This window comes from Somniosus microcephalus, chromosome 18, assembly GCF_052327205.1.
Source record: "Somniosus microcephalus isolate GS21.2 chromosome 18, FLI_Smic_1.0, whole genome shotgun sequence".
In the NCBI taxonomy this organism is placed as follows: domain Eukaryota; kingdom Metazoa; phylum Chordata; class Chondrichthyes; order Squaliformes; family Somniosidae; genus Somniosus; species Somniosus microcephalus.
This window is the reverse complement of record NC_141004.1, coordinates 34,032,479-34,049,521: the sequence shown is the minus strand read 5'-3', so window position 1 is coordinate 34,049,521 and position 17,043 is coordinate 34,032,479. Positions and strand designations below refer to the sequence as shown.

At 41.6% G+C, this 17,043-nt stretch overlaps 1 protein-coding gene across 3 annotated transcripts in view; it reads left to right on the top strand.

The window, feature by feature from the left end:
* Nucleotides 1-9,939: 9,939 nt before the first annotated feature.
* Nucleotides 9,940-17,043, top strand: part of kif21b (kinesin family member 21B) — a 175,791-nt gene continuing 168,687 nt past the window's right edge. For 2 of the 3 annotated variants that reach the window (XR_015081710.1, XM_086011338.1), the window contains exon 1: nucleotides 9,941-10,288. Coding sequence is in view for 1 of the 3 variants with exons in the window: in XM_086011338.1 (XP_085867464.1) it covers nucleotides 10,245-10,288 (44 nt within the window). In the remaining 2 variants the exon portion in view is untranslated. Of the gene's footprint in view, nucleotides 10,289-17,043 lie in introns of all 3 variants that reach the window. The other variant, XR_015081709.1, reaches the window with a different exon arrangement.

Genomic DNA, 17,043 nt, shown 5'->3' with positions numbered 1-17,043 from the left:
GTTTTGTGTTCATGCTCCATGAGTGGCAATAACAAGGTCCAAGTGTAATGGAAATGGTACAGACTTTACCTTTACTCTGCTTGACTCATTGAATTCCCCAAACCACATCGTACTTGTTTGTTTTAAATTCTACTTACTCTGCTAATAGTCTCACACATACAGCAGCGATTGGCTGTTGCTTCTGCACTAGACGTCTTTTAGAATTTATCATGCTCTAAATCTGTAAAATTGATTTTGCATATTAACCTTTTCTGAGTTAATAAACCTGTCTTAGAGAAATGATTGACATTTGGCTCTGCAGTTGTCAGGAACAGCTGATGTGATATGGACTGGTGCTCCTGCTCCCTTCACTGGAGAGATGGTAAGAGGAACATGCTGAAACAAAAGACTCAGCATGTGACACGGACAGCTTCAGGCTCTCTTGCTTTTGAAGTAGTCTTTGTCTGCAGACAAATCAAATGTGCCTACTTAGCTATAGTTGGAAGGAGACAAGGGTTTGTTTATAATCCCATGTTAATTAACTAAATATAAGTCATTGCATCGTCCCTCTGGCTAAAGCTGTCATGTCCCATTCAAATAAATTACAGTATTTGCTGAGGAAAGCTATCAAATTACTGTAGATGTCAAAATAATGGACACAAATGCACATTACACTAATTTGTTCAGGGATATATAAAAGTCACATGTAATGCAAAACAGCTGAGACCCAAAACATTGAAAAAAATTACAAAGGTGAAGTTAGTTAAATTCTCCAAGTGTCTGACTGAATAAATGACTAGTCAGTGAAGATGCAGAGAGAAGGGAACGGTATAAAATTTATTACCAAAACAAACACAGCATTAACCCTAATTCCTTGTTGTGGTGTGATCCTTATAAAAAAAAACTGGACTCGATTAAACCTCATATTACAATCATGCATATTTTTGTTGCTATACATGGTATTAGAATAGTATTATGTCAGTATTAATATGGCATCTGTCTTACTATAATATACTATCCTAATACATAATACTATTCTAGTACTGTGCAACATTACATTGTAATGCTAAAGATGAGAATGTACATGCAGTGCAAGAAGGGGGTTGTTTGAATGTATAGTGTGTATGAAACATTACATTTTTTTGATGATTGATTGGCCCCGAACCTCAGTGCAATTTTGAACAGAGGTTATGAATAGCCAACACTCCCTTTCATTGAGAATATAAGGAAGGCTGGTCTGTGCTGTCTTATTAAATGACAATCAGTAGACTGCTAACAAAAGGGTGAGAGTTCAAAACCAATCCTGCGTGCTTCCATCTTCAGCTGTGTCACTTGGCCAGCAATAGCCATTACAAATCTTTTTTTGTTAAATTACAGGGCATTTCCTTATTGTTTTCTCATCAAGATGACCATAGACTCTGTTAGCCAGTATTGAATGACCTATAGTAGCCCCGGAACTGATCAGCTATAATATTCCACAAATTAAGCACCCCCGTTGCTAAGGCACTCACTTCACACTGCGATGATTAATTTAGGCTTAGCTGTGGCAGTTGCTTAAACTGACCAGCATTACATGTAATGAGTTTTGTCAGGTTGCAGCTGGGACTCATAGTGGGCCACCCATCTCAGGGTAAAACAAAACAGCTCATCTGTCTCAACCACCAATACATTTATCATCAACTAAATGACATAGCAGAGAGTCTGAAAAGGCACAAAGGGATTCAGCCTTACTCTCACATCCACTGAAAGATGAGTTATTTTAATGTTAAGGGAAAATTAAATGGATAAAAAAGGGGAGCCAAAGTAATATGCCCTGGTGAGGGGCGAAAATGAGAGCCAATAAATGTGTGCAGAGTACTCTAAAATCAAGTGACAATTAGAGACACAAATTACACAAGAGAAAGAAAAGAACAAGGTAAGCAATACACAAATTTGACACCTTTCCTGTAATTAGATATCCCAGTTGTTTCTGTAGACACCAAGGCCGTGATTTTGCCAGCAGAGGTGGGATCACGGCGGGAGAGGTGGGTGGCAGATCCTGATCCTGATCCCGCTCCCAGCTCGAACCCGCTTTCTCCAAGTGATTTTACATACATTGAGCTTGTTAAGCCCACCCTACGTGTTTCCTGGCCAATTAAAAGGAAGCGGGTCTGATGACATCATTTGATGACACGTCATCAGCTGGTTTCCTTAAAGGGGCCATGTCCACATTGATTTTGACAGTTCCGCTGTCAGTGTTCTGCAGCATTGAGGTGCTTCAAACACTGATAAGCACTGCACAAAGGTGGACGGCTGCACCCTGGCTTTCGCATGGAGGGAGTCACTGCACGCAGGGTCGTTCTGTTCCATTCCCATGGGTGGAAGAGACCTTCCCAGGACACCAACGCAGCCTGGTTGCACAGGAGGGCAAAAGCAGGAATATCGACAGGAGGACCAGGCTGCAGTGGCGCAAGCCATTCAATGATCTGAGCAGATCACGAAACATTACTGCCAAGCCACACTCAACCTCATCCTGCTGTGCCTCTCATCACATCCCCATCACTCTGCCTTCCCTACCCTACCCCTGCACATCCTTACTCACACAAACTTACCTTGCACCTCCACCCATCCCTCTCCATCTACATTATCACTTCCCATCTCACTAGCCACCCCTCACACTCACCCTCATCCTACTGCAAGCATACCAACTAACAACACACAAGGGTAGCCACTTGAGTGGTTTAGCCAATGTTCATGTGAAGTTTCTGTTAATGTGTTGTCAAACATTGAAATCTATATTTTCAACACTTTACCTTATTGGACAGATCTGTGCTCACCTTTAGAAGTGTCTCAATGAGTTCCAGTGATGTTGAGACGTAACTCCCCCCTCCCCCATTTGTGATGAGTGTGAAAGGAATGGCTTGTACATTGTAGGGATGCTTTATGGTGCTGGTGTGCGGTGGTGTCAACCTGGCGCATCATGTGGCAGTCAGGGTGTACAGCGTCGTGAAGTAAATCTGGCTGTGGTGATGCCATTGCTGGCCTCCCGGGCAGCAATGTTTCGGGTGCTGCTGCCCTGTGTCCTGTGCAGCATCCGATGATTGCGGAGAAGGTTGTGTTGTTGGTGATGTTGGTGTGCCTGCTGATGTTGGTGTTGGGGCTGACCGTGAAGGGATTCAGAGGATCAAGGTGAGATTTTTTCAAGGGCACCGATGTTGCTGGAATAGATGGCAGCTGAAGTTCAGATGACAGAAGCGATCTGTCAATGGTGAGAGAGCTTGCTCCAAGGCGGTGACAATGGATAGAGAGTTTACTCCAAACACTTCCAAACTGCATACAGCTCAAAAGTGTCTTCAAGGTCCTGAAAGCTCAAGCTTCTGACATTGGAAAGTGACCAGCTGTGAAATGGTAGCTTTTATACTACTTTTGCAGCTGTCACCTATTCACAGTAATGGGGAGACACAGAGAACCTGACCTACTTACCTGACGTGATCCCTGAGCGATGGGAACCTCGTAAAAAAAGTGGTAAAATGGAAACAGGCTGGCAAAATTGTAGTTAACAAGCATTTAGTAAGCAGTTAACTATCTTAAATGCCTCCCCCACCACTTGGTGTCGGGTCTGTTCTGATATAGCAGACCCGACACCCTGGAAACTTACATGGAGGTGGGATCACAACGGGTTCCCAACCCACTGTCAATCATTTCGATTTTGACAGTGGGCCCGCCTCCAAACCTGCACTCTGAGCGCCAGCAAAATTCAGCCCCAAGTAATTGTGAATTAGGGGAGATGAATAAAATCACGGTTAAAGGGCTAAGTTTAGAGGAGAGTTTTTGGAGGCAGGGAGAGAGGCAGCAGGCCAAAGTGGTTTTGGAAGAGAATTCCAGAATGTAGGGTCTTATTATTAGATATCACTTCATTTGTTTTGTTGAACTGTTGAACTCTCTGATAGTAGATCTCCCATGGCATTGCTCATGGCTGGACTAGGACCTGGAAAATTACATAGAATGCACAGCACAGAACCAAGCCATTCGGCCCAACTGGTCCATGCCAGTGTTTATGCTCCACACGAGCCTCTTCTCACCCCTCTTCATCTAACCCTATCAGTATTACCTACTACAGGTAACTTTCTTTTATCCGGCACGGACGGGACCGACGTGGTGCCGGTTCATCAAAAATTCCGGATAACCGAATGCTATAGTAAAAGATACGGAGCTCTGCTTAGCAACAGGTTCAAAACAATGGCCACAAGTTGCAAGCGTCTCTGTAGCTTAGCAACAGCTGCAGCCACACCCTTGCACAGCAACACATGGAGCAAGGCAAGTAATAAAAGTTACCTGAACCGACTCCTGAATTTTGCCGGTTAACCGACATTTCCGGTTATTTAGGGGCCGGTTAATCGAAAGTTTCCTGTATTCCTTTCTCCCTCGTGTGTTTATCTAGTTTCCCCTTAAATGCATCTATGCTATTTGCCCCAACTACTCTTTGTGGTAGCAAATTCCACATTCTTACCACTCTCTGGGTAAAGAAGTTTCTCCTAAATTCCCGATTGGATTTATTAGGGACTATCTTATATTGATGGCCCCTAGTTTTGGACTCCCCCACAAGTGTTCTTCTCTATGTCTTCCCTACCATAATCTTAAAGGCATCTATCAGGTCACCCCTCGGTCTTCTCTTTCCTCAGCCTGTTCAATCTTTCCCGATAGGTATAACCTCTCAGTTCTGGTATCATAGTTATGAATCTTTTTTGCACCTTCTTCGGTGCCTATATCTCCTTTTATAATACGGAGACCAGAACTGTGCACTCTAAGTGGGGTCTAACCAGGGTTCTATACAAGTTTAACATGACTTCTCTGCTTTTCAATTCTATCCCTCTAGAAATGAGCCCCAGCGCTTTGTTTGCTTTTTAATGGCCTTATTAACCTGCACCACTACTTTTAGTGATTTGTGTATCTGTACCCCTAGATCCCTTTGCTCCTCTACCCCATTTAGACTCTTATTTTTCAAGGAGTAGGTGGCCTCCTTATTCTGCCTACCAGAATGCACCACCTCACACTTAACTATATTGACATTCATTTGCCAATTACATGCCCATTCTGCAAGTTTATTAATGTCTTCTTGTATTTTGTCGCACTCTTCCTCAGTATTAACTATACCCCCGATTTGGTGTCATCCACAAATTTTGAAATTGTACTTCTGATTCCCAAGTCCAAATCGTTTATGTAAAATCTATTGAAGCAATATCTCACATGACTGACATGCAGTAAAAATATTACATATCTTCCTGATACTCGCATATGTAATATTTGTAATGCAATTTACCAAAATGTGCTTAAGCTGCTAATCTGATACCTGAGCAAGGCAGGTCTGGAGTACTCTATGACACTGTTGATAAGCCAGTCTAGCTGACTAATAAAACCTGGAAGGGTAGACCTGTCACTGGGGACTGGAATTCTTTCCACTTGGTTCCAGATAACCCAATTATTCAACACCCTAGAGAATAAGCAGTAGGAAGCTTCCAAGTGTACTGCGCTGTTAAGCTGTGTGGCTTTAGCTGGTTAAACTCCAGCACTACCCTTGCACATACTTGGGGGGGGGGGGGGTGGTTGTCTCTGGTTCTTGGCTCTACCAATACTCTGGACTTAGGCAAGTCTCTACAGGAAACGTTGTATGGATTTCTCAGTAGCTTGACTTGCAGACTCTTAAACATAGTAATGGTTTCCACGTGTATTAAGATCGTTGCTGGGTCAAAATCCTGGCACTCCCTACCTAACAGCACTGTGGGAGTACCATCACCACATGGACTGCAGCGGGTTAAGAAGGGGGCTCACCACCACCTCCTCCAGGACAACTAGGGATGAGCAATAAATACTAGCCTTGCTAGCAACACCCATATCTCAAGAACAAATAAAAAAAGAACTTTATTCTCATTTATCCACTCCTTTGTGTGACTAAAAGGTCTCAGTGCTAAGCTATTTATTTATGTCTATATATTCATTTTGGTGATTTTCAGGGTTTTTTCCCCAGGTATGCTTCAAATCAACATTTTTTAGTGTGTTAAAATTTGCCAGTAACAGAGGGGGGCCGTAGCAGCTGTAGCTGTGGTGTCACAATAGCTGAGTAACAAGCAGATATAGTGACTGAGCGAACAGGCTCATGTCTGCATGGTGCTGATCGGATATCTACAAAATAGGCATTTTAATGCATAACAGGATGGTGGTGAAATTACAAGCAAAAGGAAGTGAGAGTGCCATGTGCAGTTGTTTAGCATTACAAAACAGAAACAGACACTGAAAGTGACAGAGAATAAACAGGGCCCATAATGACAGGCCTCACCGTGGGAGGCGTGAGTCTAGTTTGTCTTGATACATTAAGGTACTGGCCTAAAGCTTTAGAAGTCCACAATTAAATGTCTTCCACATGCAAAAGTGATCAACAGAAGAAGCCTGATTTAAAACAAAATGCCTTTCTATACTAAATTACATTTAAAGACATTTACAGTTCTTCTACGGGGGTGAGTTGAAGTTATTAACACACAGTTAATATACTGATGCCACTGGCCTCTGCTCTTTCCTCCTTTGTTCGTACCAGTCGCAAGGTTAATAACCCCATGGCCAGAAGTCAGCAACATCTATACACAAATTACTTGTTACTGGTTTTGATCCCTGTAGAAAAAAAATCAAATAGCTTTAAGACAAATTCAATTTGAAGGGCAATATTTCTCAAATAGGCTTCTTTAGATCATATTTATTCACAGCGACATTTAATAGTGGGACATATAAATAAAGTATAATTATACAAACCCTAAAAAAAACCTCTTTTCTTTAATTACAATGGAAGAGTTTACTGAAGCTTAACGAGCTTTGCATATCTCTGTGCTGACTAGATTCCAGTAATTAGATGAACAATGAACAGATTAGCATTGGCAATGGTGATAATTGGGTTTGTGGACCGAAAAAGAATATACTTCACGGAGAACTACCCTTATGTTGAAGCATCTAGCATTGATTTAAAAGAAATAGAGGTGGGAAATTTGTAGAATTGTGTATTTAAAAAAGGAAATATGCTTAACAAGTATGTAGAGCCGGACCTGGAGAAGATAGGAGGACAAATTGGCAACAATGCTAAAGTAGCAGGGTAAATGCAGCCTTCATAACAAAAGAGCTTGTCTGACAGCAAAGATTTCCTGAATGGAGCTAAACCACTCAGCTAAGATATAATTGATAAATATGGAAAGGTACCTAATAGTACATATCAGTGCTGTTTAGAGGGAATCAATTGTCTGAGTCCAACTCTGTAGAAAATTTATGGAGTTATATTTGGGTATTTTAATACTGATCGCAATTTAGCATTACTATACAGAGCAAAAAACCAAATGATTCCAAGTGTAAAGGAGATGAGCGATCAGGAAAGATTTGAGAAGTTTCTGCTCTCCAGTCTAAAACAGATAGGTAAAAGGAAATCCATTGAAATATTTAAAATATTAAATGGTATCGATAAAGCAAATCCTGATTATTACTTCAATAAGCCAGAGTAAATAAATGGAAATTAATGAAAAATAAGTTCAAAACAGATATTACAAAGATGCTTTTCTATAGTGACTATATAAAGATGTTGGCCAGCAATGTGAAAATCGTCTGCGCAGTACACATTCACATTTTTTGTTAACTCTGTAAATGCCTTGGCTCAGGGGCAGTTAGGTAAATTCAACTATTCTTTGGCATTCTTCCTAACTGAAGGGGGATGGATAGGTGACAGCCTTTAAGAGGAAAAGGAGAAGGAAGAGGCATAATGGGGTTGGATTTGTGGTGCATTGCTATGGACTCAATTTCTGTTGTTAAAAAATGTTGCAAGTATTCCTACGTCTAATAATTTTTCATTTTGGACGCAAACCATTTCATTGGACAAATAGACAAGCAGCTAAATTAAACGAGCACCATTTTCATGATAAAGTATTTACTCATTTACATGGTGGTATCAAATGCATTGAAACAGATCACTGTGTTACTTGCATGTAATGTCATTGTACACTACTCTTTCTACCTGTCTTAAACAAAGAAAGGAAATTGCCACCCATTTTTGTATTTTTTTAACCACATCAAGAAACTCATTATGCTTACAAGTCTCCTACCAAATCATTGAGAAAGTCACATTGCAGTTTCCATCTATCTGATGTGGAATACACACTCTTGCAAGAACCAGGTTTGGGGTACTGCTGGAGTTTAACTTTGCTAAAACTTGTAAAGAGCCCTGGAAAGCTTCATGCCTTTTGTCCACCTAGAATCACACTGCATGTTACGGCAGTGGCTTAAAGGGTTATCTGGTGCCGAGTGCTAGAGATCCCGAGCCCCAGTTGGCTCATTAATGTCCTTTAGGGATGGGAACCTGCCACCCATACCCAGCCTGGCCTAAATGCGACCACAGTCCCGTACAATGTGGTTGATTCAATGCCCTCTGAAGTGGTCAAGTGCAAGATGTGAAGAAGGGCCACCGCCACCACATTCTCCGGGCAACTAGGGATCGGTAATAAATGTGGCCGTGCCAGAAAATGACGACTGACAGCGAACAACCTTACTTCACTCCTCCTTTAAGAAAGATAGGTCAGTGACTCTCCCATCTACCCTTATGTGCATCCTAGTACCTGGAGTACAAATTCCTGATAAAAATCCAAGGTTAGGCCATACACCCTCATAACTTTCAGTTTCTTCAACAGGGCTGCATCAACATAGGCACGTAGGTCATTCAGCCCTTCAAGCCTGTTCCACCATTCAATCACATCTTAGCTGACCTGTACCTCAACTCCATTTACCCACCTTTGCTCCATAATCTATTGATACCCTTAGCTAACACAAATCTATCAATCTCGGTCATGAAAATTTCAATTGACCCAGCATCCACAGCCTTTTGGCAGAAGGGAGTTCCAGATTTCCACTACCTTTTGTGTGAAAAGGCCCTTCCTGATTTCACTCCTAATTGGCCTAGCACTATTTTAAGATTATTCCCCTATTTCTGGATTCCCCCACAAGAGGAAATAGTTTCTCTATATCCATCCTCCTGAATCCCTTTATCATTTTAAAGGCCTCAATTTAAAATGAAGAGGTTGAGGCCTCAATCACCCCCTCAACCTTCTAAACTTAAGGCAAAACAACCCAAGTTTACACAACCTGTCCTCAAATTAACTCTTGGATCACTGGTATAATTCAGGTGAATTTGCGCTGTTACCCCTTCCAAGGCCAATATATCTTTTCTGAGGTTTGGTGCCCAAAACTGAATCCAGTACTCCAGATGGGCTCTGACCAAGGCTCTGTACAACTGAAGCATCACTTCCTCACTCTTGTATTCCAACCTCCTTGAGATAAAGGTCAACATGTCCATTAGCCTTTTTGATTATTTTTGTACCTGTGCACTAGCCTTTAGTGAATTGTGCACATGGACATCCAAATCCATTTGCTCCTCCACACCTTAGTCCCTCATCATGAAGTACTAGGTTAAAAGCTTTATGAAAAAATGGCCCTACTTTAAGAAGCATGCATATCAGCCTGGTTTCCTGGTAATTTACACTCATTATTATTTTTTGACGAGAGAAACTGCAGTTGTCCTTTTCAGCATCAAGATCTCCTGAATAACTCAAAAAATGTATACGTGCCTTAAAGACATTCTTCGTCCCCATTTACAAAAGAGTGGTTCTTGGCACTGATCCCTTCGATTATTACCCTGCTTAGATCATGGTGGTGGCCTTTTTAAAAACAAATTGAAATGTCATCTATAGGTTTTTTGAGAAAGAAAACATACCGATCAGACCTCTGGAAACTGAGCAGCATTGAGAGTTGTTCCCTTTTCTTTGAGTCAGTCAAGCTCGCTTGATGCTTTATTTATACCTGAAAAAAACCCACACTGCGCTGCCTTCTCCGCGGATTGGTGAATGCTCTTCCTGTGCCCGCCCATTCAGAGGCTCCCAGTGTGTGAGTGGTCGGTGGAAACCTCAGTCTAGACTGAAGCCCTTCCAGTGAGCAGGTTCGGTGCAATGAGCACTCTGGGCTGTTTGAGGCTGCTTTGGATGTTGCACTGCGGATTCGCAGCGAATACAATGTAACACAGGATGTTGCAAAGGCAATCATGCCGTCTCGATCCCGTTAACTACAGGATGACACGGTTCAAGTTCTGTGCGAAATATATTTTTATTTATTTATACCTGGAAAAAAAAACAACACACTGCGCTGCCTTCTCCGCGGGTCATTGGTTTTCTTTGCATTGAGTGAAGGTTAGATAGCGCACGCTGCACAAAATAATGGCGACTAGTCAAGACGGCTGTAGTGTCAAAGTGGCTTTAAGGTAAGACAGCTTATTATTTATTGCAAGGTTGAGTCGGTGCCAAGAGCGTGTGACAGTATTAAAGGACAGTCAAAGCCGGAAAGCCATTGTCTTGGTGCTTTGTGTCATTGGGCTCTTCTGCTGGGTTGCATAGGTGATAGAAACTTAATTGATTTGCATTTTAAAAAATAAATTGTGAATCTACTGTGTCATTTGTCATTGCATTTTGACATTAAAACAAACGATTTCATGTGGCCTGGTATTGAGTTAACATTGATATTATGTTTTTGATTTGCTTGGCTTGTGCACTTAATATTGAGAGACAATGGACTTTGATCAAAATAATGACTTGTGAGAAATGAACAATAAATAACCTTTCTTTTTTAACCTTGGGGAACTGCAATAAATGACACCACCCATGTTAATGTGGCATGTTTGACACCTCATTCTTTCGAGAGAATAAATGCACTTCTGTACAGACCATTTTACCTCTGCTCCACCATTCAGTCTTTGTTCACAAAGTGAGTTCTGTTGATGCAGCAGTTAAAATGGTGAATGAATATAATTATTATATGGGCATGGAAAGAATATCACATGGTGGGGGGAGAGGGATAATACATTGCTGTTTTTCTTTCATAACTAAGATCATAACTGACCCGTGTGAGCTGTGAATGGCTATTTGCTAATCAAATGAAGACAATGTAATGTCACTAGTATAATAATATAATGATTTTTTGTTATCCTTTTCAGTATACCAGGTCCCCTCCCTTCCTCCAAAATGGTGACAATGACAGTTTTATTATGCTGTTTACTAGCAAAGATTCATTTAGAAACAAATCTACTGTGAAATATGTACTTGGTGTTTTGTAGTGACCATTACACAATTCCTTTTAAAGATTTTGATTATAGTTATCATCATTTTAAAGGAACCGTGAAATCTTCTACTAACCTGGTGGAAAATGAGAACAAAGAGTGTATGTATGGACTGGAACATCTTGACCAGAAAAGTGGCAATAGGAAGAATTATTATTAAAGTGCCATTATTATATACAGAAGATATAAATGAGATGAGAGAACAAAATATGGACAGGAGGGGGAAGTGACAATAAGGTGTGATGACAGTCAGGGGAGTCCAGAGTATTTAATTTGTTCTGTGGTCACTGGCATTGGTTCTCTCCCGATTGTGAAACCCAGGCAGTGACTTTACATAAAATGTATTGTAATTTTATTCCACATACTAAATGGGCAATTCACAAGTAATCTGTTACCAAAGATAAATGGAAACTATAGCTCCTGTCACACGATGGCAGATACCTTCAGCTTAAATGTCACAACCTGCTCCTGACCTCATTACAGCCTTGGTCCAAACATGGACAAAGGAGCTGAATTCCAGAGGTGAGGTGAGAGTGACTGCCCTTGACATCAAGGCAGCATTTGACTGAGTGTGGCATCAAGGAGCCCTCGTAAAACTGAAGTCAATGGGAATCGGAGGGAAAACGCTCCACTGGCTGGAGTCATACCTAGCACAAAAGAAGATGGTTGTGGTAGTTGAAGGTCAATCATCACAGTCCCAGGACATCGTTGCAGGAGTTCCTCAGGGCAATGTCCTAGGCCCAACCATCTTCAGCTGCTTCATCTCTTTCTCTCCAACATAAGGTCAGAAATGGGGATGTTCGCTGATTGCACAGTGTTCAGCGCCATTCACAACTCCTCAGATAATGAAGCAGTCCATGCCCGCATGCAACAAGACCTGGACGACTTTGAGGCTTGGGTTGATAAGTGGCAGGTGATAGTCATTGCCTGGCACTTCTGTGGCGTGAATATCTCCAACAAGCAAGAGTCTAACCACCTCCCCTTGACATTCAGTAGCATTACCATCACCGAATCCCCCACTATCAACATCCTGGGGGTCACCATTAACCAGAAACTTAACTGGACCAGCCACACACATACTGTGGCAACAAGAGCAGGTCAGAAGCTAGGTATTCTGCGGCGAGTGTTTCACCTCCTGACTCCCCAAAGCCTTTCCACCATCTACAAGGCCTTGCCAGCGACGCCCAGATCCCATAGCCAAATAAAAAAAATTAACATTTTATTCATGTGATTTGAGCTTAGTCACCACTATCAAAATCATCAGATTTTTTACAGATCCAATCAAATATGGATAATAATTGCAGATGAATTTAATACTGTAATTCAATCTCAAGGATCTGCTGATTTTCATGAGCCACGATAGCATTTTGGGATCAAAAGCTTGCTCAATTGAGTTACAGCCTAGTAAATAACTGCTGGCTATCTTTAGTCTCACTGAAATGAATTGGATTGGAAACCATGAACACAACTGGTGACTACTGCTATGGTCTAATTTTTTTGTAGTATTCATTTTTATGGGACGTGGGCGTTGCTGACAAGGCCAGCATTTATTGCCCATCCCTAATTGCCCTCGAGAAGGTGGTGGTGAATCGCCGCCTTGAACCGCTTCAGTCCATGTGGTGAAGGTACTCCCACAGTGCTGTTGGGTAGGGAGTTCCAGGATTTTGACCCAGCGACGATGAAGGATCGGCGATATACTTCTAAGTCAGGATGATGTGTAACTTGGAGGGGAACTTGGAGGTGGTGGTGTTCCCATGCGCCTGCTGCCCTTGTCCTTCTAGGTGGAAGAGGTCGCGGGTTTGGGAGGTGCTGCCGAAGAAGCCTTGGTGAGTTGCTGCAGTGCATCTTGTAGATGGTACACACTGCAGCCACGGTACGCCAGTGGTGGAGGGAGTGAATGTTTAAGGTGGTAGAGGGGGTCCCAATCAAGCAGGCTGCTTTTGTCCTGGATGGTGTCGAGCTTCTTGAGTGGTGTTGGAGCTGCACTCATCCAGGCAAGTGGAGAGTATTCCATCACACTCCTTACTTGTGCTTTGTAGATGGTAGAAAGGCTTTGGGGAGTCAGGAGGTGAGACACTCGCCGCAGAATACCTAGCCTCTGACCTGCTCTTGTTGCCACAGTATTTATGTGGCTGGTCCAGTTAAGTTTCTGGTCAATGGTGATACCCAGGATGTTGATGGTGGGGGATTCGGTGATGGTAATGCCATTGAATGTCTAGGGGCGGTGTTTAGACTCTCGCTTGTTGGAGATAGTCATTGCCTGGCACTTCTGTGGCACGAATGTTATCTGCCACTTATCAGCCCAAGCCTGAACATCGTCCAGGTGTTGTTGCATGCGGGCATGGACTGCTTCATTATCAGAGTTGTTGTGAATGGAACTGAACACTGATTTGCAATATGATGACAAAGCTTGTTGTGATTTTAGGTTCTTAGTATTTGTTCCAGTTGGTCATTGGAAAAACGAATCTCCTTCTTAATGGTAAAAAGGTATCTCTTAATCCATCAGCAGTGTAATTACATCCAAATTGATTAATGAATGACTCCTCTCTACAGTAAGTAGCTACTACAAAATTCCTGATCTCCAAATAAACTGTAGGCCTAGCTTAAGGCCTCATTTTGATTTGAAAGAAATGCTTTTCAAATCATGTAGTTTTTCCTCTTGGGCTTTGTAGATATAGGATTAAATTTAATTTGCTATAATATCTGACTCTCAACAAAATAATATTCTGTTTCACAGATATTGTTTGATTACAGTGGAACATAGTGCAGAGAAATGTGAAATTTGGATTATTGACAAAAGTCCTAATTAATTCTTTGCAATAGATGGTACAAATATTGAAAAGGCAGTGGATAGCAAGTGGCTTCTTGAAGCAAATTGACTGTAAACAGTAATATGCAGCTGAAAGTAAAACAGCACACACAATTTTTCAAAATGATTTGAAAGGGATGTCACTCACTTGCATTTGTGGGTGTTTAGTAACAAAAACAGGCAGGCATTGAAAAGGGCTACCAGTCTAGGTGGGGCAGTTACACGCTAAACAAGACTAAGAGATTAAAAACCTTATTGTTTGTGTTTTTATTTTGCTTCAAAACAAAACTCAATTTCTGTCAACTGGCTTGAATCCAGTCAATTGATCTGTTATAATGAAATTAATTTCTCAGATGTAGAACTGGCACAATGTCTTTGATTTGACATACTTTGGCACTAATGGAGTCAATGTGCAGACATTACTTCCTATCCTCGCTGTTCAAAGCTGCACTGTAAAGAATCAGGAAGTGTCAGCAATATGCAGTTCCAGGAAGGATGTAGGCCTGCTCTTGAATTTGAACCAAACTTTTGTACTGTCATGGTGCGTGATAAGAGTTTATCAGATTGTCAGAGGAGTTATTGCAAAAGATCTCCACTGTTTACAAAAGCAAGCATGCACTCAGTTTGCACAGGGACAGATTTGCTTTTTCAGTATACTGTATATCACACAGTACATCAATGGGAACTAATTACTGAAAATCTGATCCTCAAATTAATGGGTGTGTTTATATTTTTAAGATAAACATAAAGGAATCCTGATGCAGAGATGTGGTATGTCGGAGTATTAGTGGTGGAGGATTGGGCAGGGAATACAGGTTTGACGATTCTCTATGTCTTCCTGCAACTGAAGTCTTAATTTCAGCCTGGCTACATAAGGATGTGATAACAGCTCCTGAGATTTTCCCTCCTATCACTGTTGTGCATCTGTGATTTGTCTGTTAAGAGTGCGATTGGCAGAGGCCCATGATGTGTGGTCTCGAAAGACTGGGGAGAAAATGGAGAGATTTGGACCTTTTCAAAATGTAGATGAGCATGTTCCCAGTCACTACAAACCTGACTGGTTACAGATTATGACATTTGTAGCTTGTAAAAAATATCATGAGTTGAAGGTTAAAGTGTAGATTATTTTCACTAGGGTAGATAACCTGTTCAACAATGCTCTGAACTGGTTTGATGCCTTTAGATGTCAGCAGTGGTGCAGTGGGTAGCACTTTTGCCTCCGAGTCAAGAGGTTTTTGGTTCAAGTCCCACTCCAGATACTATTCGAAGAAGAGCAGGGAAGTTCTCCCCGGTGTCCTGGCCAATATTTATCCCTCAATCTTCATTACTTAAAAACAGTTTATCTGGCCATTATCTCATTTGCTGTTTGTGGGAGCTTGCTGTGTGCAAATTGGCTGCTGCGTTTCCAACATTACAACAGTGACTACACCTCAAAAGTGCTTAATTGACTGTAAAGCGCTATGAGATGGCCTGAGGTTGTGAGAGGTACTAGATAAATGCAAGTCGTTTTCACCAAAATGCTTTCTTATGAAAACAAAGCATAATTTCAAGGAGAAATTGCATGAAACTGGGTATTTAATCTCAGTTGATATAAGGGAAACCTTGTGAGTCCTATCTTAGTTACTGTTTGTTGCCAGGTTTTATGGTTTTAAAATTGCTGATCAGTGGCGCCATAAAGTTCTGCTGTACTAGAGGATTAAGTAGTATAGTGGTTACAACACTGCCATGTCACTGCCGGAACTTGCCTTTTTAATTCCACCTAAACTGATGAGGTGGATAATCTTTGATAACTGTACGGATCCTAAAGTTAGACTGTTTGGGCAATCATTTTGAATAGGTATTAATTCACGACCAAAACTGGATTGTGCTGAAACTTCATTTGATGAGCACAGCATTTACTAAAACAAACCTAAATTTTCCAGTGACATCATAAATGGGGAGCTCTGCCCATAGACCATTGTCTCCATTCAGTCAGTCACCATTCAGGAAGTTGCTGGGAGGACAGACTGTACGTACACAAAAAGGTCTGCTGTTGGAAGGTTTCAGATCAGCAGTTTAAAACATAAAACACAGGAACAAGGATGGCTGACAGAAGTCTTCAGTCATGCAGGCTTACTTGGGCCAGGCACAGTGCAGTACTTGTTTCCCAAAGATCACTTTCGCTATTTAGTACTGTTAGAAATAAGCAATTGCTGGATTTAAGAACATGAGAAAAGGATGAGAATGAGATTATGCTAAACAGTGCTCTTTGAGTAAGAAAGAACTTACATTTATATAGCGACTCGGGGCATTCCACGGCCAATAAATTCAAGTGTAGCCACTGTTATGTAAGCAAACAGGGTAACCAATTTGTGCACAGCAAGCTCTCATCGACAGCAATGAGATAAATGACCAATTAATCTGTTGAAGGATAAATGTTGGCCCTGTTTGCAAAATGCCATGGGATCTTCTACGTCCATCTAGCCAGACCAATGTGGTGTAAGTTTAATATCTCATCTAAAGTATGGCATCTTTGACAATGCAGTACTCCCAGTATTGAAGTGTCAGTCTAGAGAATGGGCTAATGTGCTGGAGTGGGGCTTGCACACACAACCTTCTGAGTGAGCAGTGAGTAAAACATTTCTTCCGAAGATTTGTGGAAAATTTACTTTTTGCTAGTTTCGTTTTATGTCTCCTGGTCCTACTATCTTACTTTAAAATAATATTCCACTCTACTTTCTCCCCAGTGAGTTGACCCCTCCCCCTTTTTTTCTAGCCTCCTCAGGTTCGCTGGTCATTCCTTTTGAGCTCATTCTTTACGTAAGATTAGTCTTGTCGTTGTTTTCTGCATTCTCACCAAAGAATGTATATATTTTTTGTGGTGGGGTGACCAAAATTGAACACAGTAGTATAGGTGTGGTTTTACCAGCTCCCTGTGACCAGCATTCCCACTGGAGAATTGCTCTTTACTATAACTCCAACATGTGATATCCAGCTGATTTCCCATTCTCCCAACCAAGGACCTACATCAAGGCACATGTTAGGTGCTTGCAGCACGCCGGCAGCATTTAAATCAGGCCAGAAACTGAATTTGGATCTGGCCGCAAGCTGGCAA